The 13393-nt window shown below is 35.4% G+C and overlaps 1 protein-coding gene and 1 long non-coding RNA gene across 3 annotated transcripts in view; one reads left to right on the forward strand and one right to left on the reverse strand.

Annotated features, from left to right (window-relative positions):
* Positions 1–13393, forward strand: part of LOC136030984 (uncharacterized) — a 154752-nt gene that overhangs the window by 85810 nt on the left and 55549 nt on the right. The gene's annotated exons all lie outside the window — the stretch shown is intronic.
* The window catches only part of LOC136030981 (uncharacterized), a 92329-nt gene that overhangs the window by 8960 nt on the left and 69976 nt on the right, over positions 1–13393 (reverse strand). For both annotated transcript variants that reach the window (XM_065710136.1, XM_065710135.1), the window contains exons 13-14: positions 8589–8756; positions 3207–3386 (exon numbers count right to left, since the gene is read on the reverse strand). In XM_065710136.1, coding sequence (XP_065566208.1) covers positions 3207–3386; positions 8589–8756 — 348 coding nt within the window. The remainder of the gene's footprint in view (positions 1–3206; positions 3387–8588; positions 8757–13393) is intronic.

Below are 13393 nucleotides of genomic sequence, written 5' to 3' on the forward strand. Positions count from 1 at the left end.
AAATATATAATTCGGGCTATATATTTGCACTTGGGAGGGGGGGGGGAGGTAAAGTGAATAGACTCACTTTTAGGAATGACGCAAGTAAGTATTCCAGGATTTTTAAAGTCATTTTAAGAGTTTTACAGTGTTAACTTTACGAAAACTCTTTCAAATGTTCCAATGCCTCTCGTGAATTTCATAACGTGTACTTAAAAAACAAAGCATCTACTCTCTATAAAAGACAGTTTTCGGTAAGATGTTCGTCTGAGTTCTATGACAGGTTGCTATGAAGTGATTAACAAAGGTCTCGGAAGAAAAGAACATAAACTCAAAAGCTAATGTGTTTCTTTTAATCATAGCATAAATATTAAACAGCAGAGAAAATTCCTTTACTTGCCATTAAAGTTATTTCATCTAAAGATCATCAGTCGCACACCTGTCTTCATGACTCCGCCTTTGCGCATATGCAATTACAAATTTTTGAGTGCATTATGGGATTATGGGAGACCTGCCACTGTGAAGCTATTGCTCCGACATATAGGTAAACCGGGTCGTAGAGAATTTCCTGGAAAAGCCTAAGGGAAGGACGAACCCGTGGCTAGCTATCATGTGTCAGTGTACAGTTTTGTTAGGCATAGTGTGTGTTTACTGATCTTATCAACCCCTAACTCCTCCAAAGAGAGCGGATCCAGTCCGGTTATGTCAATCACATATCTACGACATTTATAAGCGTTTTCCAAGATTTCCGGTTTCCCCCTCAACCCAATGTCAACAGATCTGGTCGGGATCTAAAATAAGAGCTCTGAGACATGAGTTCCTTTTAGATATGAAAATTCATTAGGATCCGGTTACTCCTTCGTAAGTTAAAAATGGCTCATTTTTTCTAATTTTTCAGAATTAATCCTAACCCCAACTCCCCCAAAGAGAGCGGATCCGTTCCGGGGTTATGTCAATCACATATCTAGGACTTGTGATTATTTTTCCCACCAAGTTTCATCCCGATCCAACCACTCTAAGCATTTTCCAAGATTTTAGGTTCTCCCCCCAACTTCCCCCAATGTCGCCAGATCCAGTCGAGATTTCAAATAAGAGCTCTGAGACACGATATCCTTCGAAACATTAAATTTCATTAATATCTAATCACTCCTTCGTAAGTTAAAAATAACTAATTTTTTCTAATTTTTCAGAATTAAGCTTCCCCCCCCAACTCCACCAAAGAGAGCGGATCCGTTCCGGTTATGTCAATCACATATCTAGAACTTGTGCTTATTTTTCCAACCAAGTTTCATCCCGATCCCTCCACTCTAAGTGTTTTCCAAGATTTTAGGTTCACCCCCCTCAACTCCCCCCAAAGTCAATAAATCCGAATTTAAAATAAGAGCTCTGAGACAAGACACCCTTCCAAACATCAAATTTCACTAAGATCCGATCACCCGTTCGTAAGTTAAAAATACCTCATTTTTTCTAATTTTTTCGATTTAACCGTCTCCACACTCCCCCCAGATGGTCGAATCGGGGAAACGACAATTTTTAATTTAATCTGGTCTATTTCCTGATAAGCCTGCCAAATTTCACCGTCCTAGCTTACCTGGAAGTGCCTAAAGTAATAAAACCGGGACAGACAGACAGACCGACAGAATTTGCGATCGCCAAACGTCACTTGGTAAATACCAAGTGCCATAATAACTAAACGAATAAATGAACACATTAACAGAAACATAACTGGATATAAAATCCATAGCATTCAACCAAACTAATAAGCTCAAGCCCTTGAAATATTTAACATTGAAGCTAAGGTTCTTTCAAATTTGAAAAGAAAATCATATTTTAGTCACTGTGCCCATAATCGGGATAAATATAGGACCATATTCTGCCTTATAGTTAACAAAATGCCTCATCTTTGAAAACAGTGGTACTGACCCTGGATGGAAGTAATCAATTTAATTCTTTATGAAACATAATAAAAGAAAACAATACAACAGAAGCCCTTCTAGCCTTCAAAACATCATATCCACAGATCATATAAATATAGCACTGTTGGACCAAGCTTGTAACCTACTGCAAATTGAAGTATACTAGTACTATTACTGCTAACAACCCAACTCAGCACCAAGCCACCCGAGGCCCTCATAGCTGCACAGGCTCCTCTTCTACCCGAAACTATCCAAGTTTCACTCTTTACACCTTCCCATAAAGTCTTTTAGATCTTTTCTTATAGTCTCTTCTCATCCCGTCTGGCCCCAGAGAGAGCGGGAGGGAGGGGGTGGCTCTGACTTATTGCTCTATGTTCAATCCTCACTTGAATACTTTTATCCTGTTTGCCATCCATGTCGTACCTTTTACTACCAATGAACATGGCCTGAATCAACTATAGCTGACTCTTCCCCTTACCAATCGGCGCTCATAGAAATGAACTCTATACTTGGTATTTTATAGCCAGATTTCATAGTCCTAGGTCCTTATAGTACTAGTCCTGAGTCCTAGTAATAAAAAATAGACTTTAATTAGAACGATCTCCAAAAAAAAGAATACTGCAAAAAATCAAATTTGCATAAAACTAAGAAGGAAAATTCATATTTTTTTTTTTACTTGTTTCAAAACAAATTATAGTTATTGAATTTGAGATTTTTTATTCTAGCCAAGAAAGAAACATGAGGTAATCACAAGAGAATTTAAATGAGACTCTAACTCAATTTCCGTTTCCAAAATTTTGGCAGTTAGAATTACCCTCCTCCTCTCTAGCTTTCAATTAGAGATAAAATTCTCCTTTCTAGCTTCTATATATATATATATATATATATATATATATATATATATATATATATATATATATAATATATATATATATATATATATATAATTTAAAATCGTTTATTTAAATATTTTTCGTAGCCCTCAAAAATGAACACTAAATTATGCTACTTTTACAATCATAAAAGAAATAGAATATAAGGAAAAAAGGTCACTTATTAAATATGCTATCAAAATGTTGCACCAGGGAACTTACAAATCTGCTCATACGGCACTTAACTGGTCGTAATTTATTTTGATGCCTAGTAACTTTGCTGATCAGTGCAGATGATGGAAAAATAAACCGTTGTTTCTCATTTGCCAATCAGTTTTTCCCAACTTTCATTAATAACTCATAATAAATACTATATATATATATATATTATAGAAATGATATTATATATAAATATTATAGAAATGAATATTTATATTACCTTATGAAAGTGATCAACAATATCCCTCTGCGAGGAAGTTTTATAGGAACAAATTTCGCACACATAGGGCATTTCAAAGGGCGAATGTTTGTTCTGCAAATGCTCAAGGAGTTGTGAAGCCTCTTTAAAGTCTTCTTCACATATCATACACATCCTTTTCTTGGAGTTGTCAGTGTGTTGCTAAAATAAATAACAAATATATGAAACTTTAATGAACAGAAAAAAGACAGACAACTAAATAGCTCCAAGAATCTGTTTTCACAAAATTTATAGAAAAAGTAATAAAATATTTAAAATGAAAAATTGACAGTCATACACGGAAGAATTGTCCGTTAAAGCTGAATATAGGAATTTCTTATTCTTTCTGCGCTCATACACTTTCGACAGATCATCAATCTGTCGAGTAAAATAAGCACAAAAGGTAGAAAAGTCAAAATGTATGAAAAATATAAGAGAATATGGGTTAAATCATTAAATTTCTAATGTTTCAGGGGTAGGAGTTCTATGATCCCATAGCTTAATATACAGTCTCAAAAACATAAGTGAAGAAAAAACTGATACGGGTCAAAACTGAAAATGGTAACTTTTCGCTTGTATATTCTCAATCATCATCGATATCTTGATCGGTCGCTGATCATCAGTCTGTTGAACAAACAAGCAAAAATTGGAAAACAAAAACAGCAGAAGAAAAAAGAATGAAATACATAAGTGATTTGAGATTATGGTTCAATCGTAAATATCTTTCCGATTTCAAGAGGAATAGGGTATGTGTTCAAAGGTTCACCTCGACGTAAGTAGCCATTCAATCTTCAGTGCTTTAACACCTCTTTCGACTTATTGAAAGGTTTTTTTTTGTATACAATAATACGCATTGAAAAAGTGTAAACTGGATCAGTGTAAAACTTGTCTGACTGGTTTTATCAAGACTTTAGACATTTCACTGTGAGACTGTTATAATTACCTGAATGCATTCGAATAGGTAGCTTCGATTTCATCTTAACCTAGCTATTATGTGATGCCAGGTGTAAAATGCAAGGAGGATAAAAGTATCGGTTAATAATGGCAATATAATAATCTATTAGAGAGAATTCGCAAATTAAGAGATTACTGTTCGTGAATTAAGCTGTTCGCACTAACTCAATTAACGTCCTATAAAGCAAATTGCATGTGTCGCTCCTTGTGGGTAAGAAAAGGAGCTTTCTAGGTGAGCGCATTCTTTTGATTATTTATTTATATTTTTTGGAGAGGTTCATTAGGAAAGATGATAAAACGGAAGAAGCAGCAAGAACTTGACAGTTCCAACATTTCAAATGTCTCGGCAGGCACATCAGTCGAAGAATTGTCAATCAAATCATTAGCTGACAGCATAGCTACAATTTTTAGCAACAGTAAAGGACAATTCTACTGCTTTACAAGGTCCAGCGGTTAGTATGAAAGCAGGTAGAAAACCGATTAACGGAAGTGGAAAAGTCAGTCACGGATTCAAATAAGGAAATAGCTGAATTAAAGCCACGAGTTTCAGCCGTAGAAGATGACGCATCAAATTTGAAGTTGCAAATTTCAGCTTTGGCTAATAAAAATGTTAAGTTAACAACAAAGTTGTCTGCAGTTAAGCAAAACCTCAAGCGAGTAGAAGGTAACGAAACACGTAAGAACGTGATTTTATGGAACGTTTCGGCGAATGACGCAGAGTCAGCAAAAGTAGTGTTTGAAAAGGTCATCAAAGATGGGTTAGAACATGAACATAATTGCGATTATTCAGTTTTGGAATATGGAAAGGAGAAAAAATATTTCAAGGATGAGATGCATAATACAGAGATTCGACGGGTATTGCTAAAAAACGCTCAAATATTAAATAGAAAAGTTGCTATGAACATTTCTAATATTTATTTGACATATAATATGCCACTTTCTGTTAGAGCGACTAGTCGGAAATTGCTGGGACTTAGAAAGACAATTAAGGACTGCCAAATCCGTAAATTAGACGTTTGGGTTTCAAAGTCGGTACTATCTCTTTTGTGCAATCGACGTCATGTAAACGCTCCCGTGGAAAAGTATACGTCTGAGCAGATTTCAGACAATTTTCTAAGAAACATAGTCATAAGTAGTTAAGATATGCCGATACGAGAATAGCCTATAAATTGTGAAAGTATGTATGAGGGAGAAAGTATGAGGATGAGTGAATTATTTTGTGAAAAATGAAGTTGGCTGTTTTGTTTTCATCATTATTTTCGTTACTTATTTATTTTGGTTATAATTTATTTTAGTTGCTATCAGATGTGATCTTTAGTGTTTGTTAAATCGTTTCTTAAGCGTGAGCTGAAAGGAATAGATGTTTATTTTTCTTTTTTTCTCTTCTGGTAATAACTTAATTTAGTTGTTTTGCAATACTTAGCAAGGTTAGGTGCTGCTAAAAAAGAATGGTGATTATTTTTTGTTATATCACATTACGAGAGTTGAAAACGTGTCTCGTAATGTCGAGACATTCGCCCAATTCGACACAACAGACCATTTAGTTCTTTATAAGATAGTGGTTAAAGAACTTTTTCTTCCCCTTGGGGTTCAAAGTACAGTTGATTTTGAAAATCAGAGGGTAAACTTTTATGATTATTTTAATGAAAGTATTAATAGAAATTTGGATTTTATTGTTCCGGCTTCTGAACACCCTGAAGATACTAAATTTGTATTTAATTATGATTTTAATGATCTTGGGCTCCAGCATGGTGGATCACAAGATTTTAAAATTTTTCATTTGAATTGCCAAGGCCTTAATACAACTTTTGACTTTTTAGTCAATTTAGCTAATCTTAATTTCTTCCATGTGCTAGCTTTAACGGAGACTTGGCTGGATGATCTTCTGGATATACCGGGGTACATTTTGTTTACACAGAACCAAGAGCTACGTCAACACGGGGGTCTCGCGGCCTATATACGTGAAGATCTGCACGCGAATATCCGTGATGATCGGCGCAAACATAATAGAATAGTGTGTGAAACACTCGCTCTACAAGCTAGATTAAATAATATTAATGCTTATTTAGTTATTATCTACAGGTCTCCCTCTAGCTCTATTCAAGAATTCTTTGAGAATTTACACGAACAAATGGAGAAAGTACAATTTAGCAATAAACCTTGTTTCATTCTTGGCGATTTCAAAATCAACATGTTAGATATCGAGACTTCGGTGATTTCTCAACATTTAAATCTATGTCTGTCTTACGGACAATATATTTTCAAATGTACCTTTTAGATATCCATGGGTTGTTGTAAATGTTGAATATGATGACTTTGGTGTCTGTGCTGAATTTGAGGTATTCACTCATAAGCGAGTAAATTCTGACTTAAAAAAGGTTTTTAGACAAAAAAAAGTTTTTGAAAAAAAAGCCCTTGTAAAACTGAATAATAATTTGGTTTAAGTTGATTGGACGTCCCTGCTTTGAGAGGAAAATGATGCAAATAGTAGATTTGCGCTTTTTTATGGTAAGTTATTGGAAAAGGCTAAGGAAGTGGGAGTTGCTTAGAATAAGGAAGGGAGAAAACATTAAGGAAAGAAGCCATAAATAACAGTATATAACTGAAATAACTTCGGAAAACCTACGGATAAGAATAAAGAACAATACCCTGTTTTTGATAATGTTATGAATAATTTTCTACGTGTGGCTCAAAAAAGGTATTTTAGCTTGAAATTTAAGGAAGCTGAAGGAAATTCATTGAAAAGCTTGAGATCCATGATCCACAATTATAACACCCGATCTTCTGGTGAGATTAAAATTCCATTGATTGTTTCGACCCGATCGACGTTTTCTGTGCTTCATAGGGGGATTAGAAGTTGGAATCATATAGATCAGAGTTTTAAAAATAATAGTGACAATTCTATTTTCAAGAGAGAAATAAAAGAAATCCTTTTTGCGAAATATTAATTTTAGATATTTGTATCTAGTTTCTTTTTTGTGGGAGGGGGTGTAAATAAATAATTGAGTACCTTATTGTGGCCTCTCGGCGTATGATTTTATTAGTATTGTTGAATTTGTTTGTTTTAAGGCTTGTGGTACTGATTAGGTCCCACCATTGGTTTTATAATTTATTTTTCTTTGTCCTGTATTATGTTCTAATGTATTTTTGCCACCTTTCGGGTAAGTTTTTTACTTCTCGAGGTGGCTTTTATTGCTTTTTTTATTTTGTTTAATAAATACACATCTCCCTCTCTATGCTGCATAAAAGTCCAGTAATAAAATCTAAATTACCCCAATATTCACAGGGCGTTAAATCAAGAAGTGCAAGAAGGGAAGGAGGGGGGGGGGGGGAGAAATTTCGGGTTGGGGGACTTTTTTGAAAAATATAATTAAAAAATAAAGGATACTGTGCCGCTTGTACCCCCTCCCCAATTAATTGGTGCCAGGAAGGCCAGGAAAGCCTTCAAATCTTAAAAAAAAAAGAAAAATGGGCAGTTTATATTCAGAAGAATTTTAAGCTAAAACTGAAAATCGGAGCCTTTTAGTATCCCGCGCTTGTATATTTTAGTACTGATCATCAATCTGTAAACTAAAAGAATAATAAAAAAAAGTAAGTAAAACCGCGTACCTAAAAATAGAAAAAGGAATCAAAATATTCAAAACATATTAGAAATTATGGGTTGAATCATGAAAAATTTTTGAGATTTTAGGAAAGGGGACCATACTGTAAAGCTCATATTTCCGGGAGATGTGTACATACCTGTGAAAAACAAATACATAGCCCCAAGAGTGGGTGTCGCTAAGCAATACAGCATGAATTAGACAATCTTTAAACTACATTTTTTGGAGGGATTTTTGGGCTTTTCCATCTTAGTAAAGTCAATCATCACAAAATAAAATATCCATACCTTACTTAAATATGATCAGTATTCACTAAAAAAAAGGGTACAAGACAAATCTTAACTAGTTGCGACACATACCTTGATGAGAATCAGATCATTCAAAATTCTGAAGATTTTGATTGGTTGGTTTGGTTCCAGTGGTTCCAGTGAATGCAATAGCAAACACAGGTACGGCAGGGGAACGATTGCCCCTCCTATCATTGAGGCTAGAATTTATAATTCCCAATCAAATAAGTCCCTTTCGCGGGTTTTACTACCAATCCTTCCATACCAAGTGAGAAAACATACAGTTAAGTAAATATTGTACAAAGGCACATGCTCAAGGCGGATGAGCTTTCAGAGCCCCGTACTAGCCTCCATCCCAAGCCAAAGGATTAGTAACACCAGAAATTCAACCCCGCATCCCAAAGGGTTAATGGAAAAGAAGGAAAAGGAAAAAGAGAGCTAAGGGACTGCAAAAACGAAGCAGTAGGACCTACAGGAGTTATAAAAAAAAACTTCAAAAAGAAGACAAAGAAAATGCTTACACTTGTGACGTGACTCTGCATAGCGTATGGAGTCCCAAAGGTCTTGAAGCAATATTTACACTGAAGGTGATCGCTCAATTCAGAGAACTGGACTCGACTGTCAACATGTGAAAATAAATGTTTCCCAAAACTCAAGTTGTCAGAAAAATTCTTTGGACAGCCTGATATCTACAAAGGTAAACATAAAATAAGCCATAACCATAATAATTCATCAAGGCTAAACATTAAATAAGTAAAAGGACTTTAAATTTAGCAACATTAAAATATTAAGAATAGGACACAACAATTTCTTCTCAAAACCCCTCTCAACGGTTGCTTCCCCTTTGTTGAGCTACACGAGTAGCTCACTGATTGCATAATCAACTTCCTTGGTTTTCATAGGGATTAGTTATTTTATATATTGGTCTGATTGTTTCTTATTATTCTCTTTTGATTCTTTTTCAAGTTGTTATAGTTAAAATAGTTTTCTTTTTTCAACACCGAGGACGTCTTGTTGCATGCAAATATAAAGGTTGGTTGATTATCCTTCTTCTTCCTACTGGCCAACGACCCAACCTTTTCAAGATTTACTTCTTCGCTTTAACTATGGCAGACCAGCTCAGCTTTAGATCCCTTAAATATGAGCAAAAAAAACGTCAGGATTCCTCTACAATATCCTCGAGACTGACACTCAAAAAGTGGAAAATTTCCAGCCGGTACGTAATCTCAGTCGGACAATCTTCATTCATTTTTCTGTTTTTTTCTTCTTTTTTTTTGTCCGTTTCAGAAACAATTCCTTCTTTATTTTTATTTGTATGTTTCTTTTATTAAAAAACTAGCTGTTGGGGTGGCGCTTCGCGCCACCCCAACACCTAGTTGGTGGGGGCGCTTCGCCCCCCCCCCCAAGTCCCCCCGCGCGCGTAAGTCGTTATGCGCCATTGTAGTTGTGTCCCTATGTCCCACCTGTGAATAAAGATATATATATATATATATATATATATATATATATATATATATATATATATATATATATATATATATATATATATATATATATATGTTTTTAACTACGTAAAACTTACGAATATACAACATTCTTTGCTGTCCCATTGTCTGTGCATATAAATAGATTGTCAGGTTTACCGACTCTTGAACATGCAACATATAATTGTCCATGGGAAAACAATCCGTATTCAGATCTATACCTCATGATTCTAATGATTGCCCTTGAGCTTTGTTGATGGTGATTCACCATAACGCTTTACCAACTCAGCTACTTCGGCTTGAATATATTCGTTTTGAGCAGCTTCCTCGGGTGTTGCCATTGTAGGTTCTTCAGTCATTTTACAATTAGAAATTTCTCTTTCAACGGTCTTCTTACAATTAAAAATTCGTCTTTGAACGATATTCTTAAATACCTGTGTCCTGGTCGTCATTTATATTCCCTGTGCCCCGGTCGTCATTTGTGTCCCGGTATCCCAGTCTGTAATTTCTCTTTGAGTGTCTCGGTCGTTATTTATATTCCCTCTGTCCCGGTCGTCGTTTGTGTCCCGGTCTGTAATTTCTCTTTGAGTGTTTTTTCTTTTTAGTATTTTTTAGTTTTTTACATTTTTTCTTTTTTCAGTTTTCTTTTTCTTCTTTATTTTTCAGCTTCACAATGAAATACATATCGCCGAACCTTTGTTTTTTTAACTAAAATCTGGTAGGCATTGATGACCTTATCCAAGTCAAAATCCCAAACCCAATCATCATCGCTATCATTTTCAGTTTTGATATGTTTTGACTCTCGCTGTCCAGGTGGATCTTCATCTAACTGCGCGGTTTTGCGTTCTTTAGCCTCAAGCCTGTTTCCTTGCTGTTCTTTTGATTCCTCGGCACGCTTTCTTTTCTGACTTTCTCTATCAGCAGCAAGTTTTTTGGCATAGACTCTTTGAGCATCTTCATCGGCTTTTGCCATTGTAAGTTCATCAGTCATTTTAAACTTAAACATTAATAGATTTCTACGTGAACATATATGTCTTAAATATCTTTAATGACGTCACCGTCATAGCAAAAATGACGACAACTAACTTCATGACGTCAGTCAACACAGAAACATTTTTTTGTAGTTTTTACCTTTTTTGTTTTTTTCTTCTTTTGTATTAATGCTAAAGCCAAGGTTCAAACCTGGAGCCTCTCGGACCTAGAACCTTAAACATAACGCTTTACCAACTCAGCTACTTCGGCTTGAATACATTCGTTTTGAGCAGCTTCCTCGGGTGTTGCCATTGTAGGTTCTTCAGTCATTTTACAGTTAGAAATGTCTCTTTCAACGGTCTTCTTACAATTAAAAATTTGTCTTTGAACGATATTCTTAAATACCTGTGTCCTGGTCGTCATTTATATTCCCTGTGTCCCGGTCGTCATTTGTGTCCCGGTGTCCCAGTCTGTAATTTCTCTTTGAGTGTCCCGGTCGTTATTTATATTCCCTCTGTCCCGGTCGTCATTTGTGTCCCGGTCTGTAATTTCTCTTTGAGTGTTTTTTCTTTTTAGTATTTTTTAGTTTTTTACATTTTTTCTTTTTTCAGTTTTCTTTTTCTTCTTTATTTTTCAGCTTCACTATGAAATACATATCGCCGAACCTTTGTTTTTTTAACTAAAATCTGGTAGGCATTGATGACCTTATCCAAGTCAAAATCCCAAACCCAATCATCATCGCTATCATTTTCAGTTTTGATATGTTTTGACTCTCGCTGTCCAGGTGGATCTTCATCTAACTGCGCGGTTTTGCGTTCTTTAGCATCAAGCCTGTTTCCTTGCTGTTCTTTTGATTCCTCGGCACGCTTTCTTTTCTGACTTTCTCTATCAGCAGCAAGTTTTTTGGCATAGACTCTTTGAGCATCTTCATCGGCTTTTGCCATTGTAAGTTGATCAGTCATTTTAAACATAAACATTAATAGGTTTCTACGTGAACATATATGTCTTAAATATCTTTAATGACGTCACCGTCATAGCAAAAATGACGACAACTAACTTCATGACGTCAGTCGACACAGAAACATGACGTCACCTGACAGACAGACACACAGACAGACAACTTATTTTTATATATATAGACTAGCTGTTGGGGTGGCGCGAACCTGTGAATAGAGATAGATATAAATATATGTTTTTAACTACGTAAAACATGCGAATATACAACATTCTTCGCTGTCCCATTGTCTGTGCATATAAATAGATTGTCAGGTTTACTGACTCTTGAACATGCAACATATAATTGTCCATGGGAAAAACAATCCGTATTCAGATCTATACCTCATTATTCTAATGATGTGTCCCTGTGTCCCGGTCGTCATTTATATTCCCTGTGTCCCGGTCGTCATTTGTGTCCCGGTGTCCCAGTTTGTAATTTCTCTTTGAGTGTCCCGGTCGTCATTTATATTCCCTGTGTCCCGGTCGTCATTTGTGTCCCGGTGTCCCGGTCTGTAATTTCTATTCGAACAATCCCTGTGTCCCGGTCGTCATTTATATATCCCGCCTGTGCCCCGGCGTCCCCGTTGTAGTTGTGTCCCTGTGTCCCGGTCGTCATTTATATTCCCTGTGTCCCGGTCGTGATTTGTGTCCGGGTGTCCCAGTCTGTAATTTCTCTTTGAGGTTTTTACGTGAACAAATGTCTTAAATACCGTTAATGACGTCACCGTCAAAGCAAAAATGACGACAACTAATTTCATGACGTCAGTCAACACAGAAACATGACGTCGCCTGATCCACAGACAGACAGACAACTTATTTTTATATATATAGATATAGGTATTTTAAAACTGCATTTTCTGTCTTTTTAAAAATCTAGCCACAACTACCAAATATTTCGGAAAAAAATTTAACCAATAATCTACTTGCTTTCAGAGGATCTAAAGAAATTTCATCCTTTAATAAAATAAAACAAATTTGGTTAGAATTTACATATGTTCTGCTAGGTTATATAATCATATCGGTATGGGAATTATCATATTTCAAGCCTCTGCCCCTATTGTAAGCCACTGTGAAAGCCCTTGCCCTCTTACCAGTTATCAATACTCTTTAGACCAAAGTATGACAAATGTTGATACTGTGTTTTGAGAACAAACATTTGATATAAGTATGAATGAATTTATAAATATTTTAGAGCTCTAAAACTATGCTAGTTTTAGCATAGCCGTTAAATCGATTCAGATTATTTTCAAGCTCTATTCATCAAGTAGATGATATGCGATCATCTAGAGTAAATAATTTCAGCTTATTCACTAGACACTTGAAAGACAACCCATTCATCTTCTGCATGCTCTAAAAGAAATATTACAAAACGGATCAAAAATTTGTTTACATGAGTTTTTAGTAATTCTGGAAGAGTCGAAAAGATTGCGGGGGGGATTCACTTGGTCACCGCCCCTCTCCCCTTGGATACGGCCTTGTACGCAGCTCTGTAGGTACTTTTATTTGATTCATTTTAATCTTGCATACAAAAGAAAAGTAAATCTTTTCATTCTATACTGAAAATTATAGTCTTTTTTTTTAACCTACCGGCCTTTCCACTCCTTCTTTTCCAACACTTAAAATCGTCAATTTTCCAGGAATTGGAGAAGAAGTTGTTTTTAGTTTTTGTGGTATTTGGATTAAAAATCAATATTTTAAATTATTTTATTTTGCGTTAATCTGGAGTAACATAGGGAAGAGATTCTGAGGTTATATTAACAAATCTGACTGGTAAGGGTTTATCTAAATACACTAACATTTCGTCAGTTGAATATCAACAGGTCGTATCTCCATAATTGTAACTGTTCAGAAGAGCAAATAAAAAACCTCGCAAC

This window comes from Artemia franciscana, chromosome 9 (assembly GCF_032884065.1).
Source record: "Artemia franciscana chromosome 9, ASM3288406v1, whole genome shotgun sequence".
Classification (NCBI taxonomy): Eukaryota; Metazoa; Arthropoda; class Branchiopoda; order Anostraca; family Artemiidae; genus Artemia; species Artemia franciscana.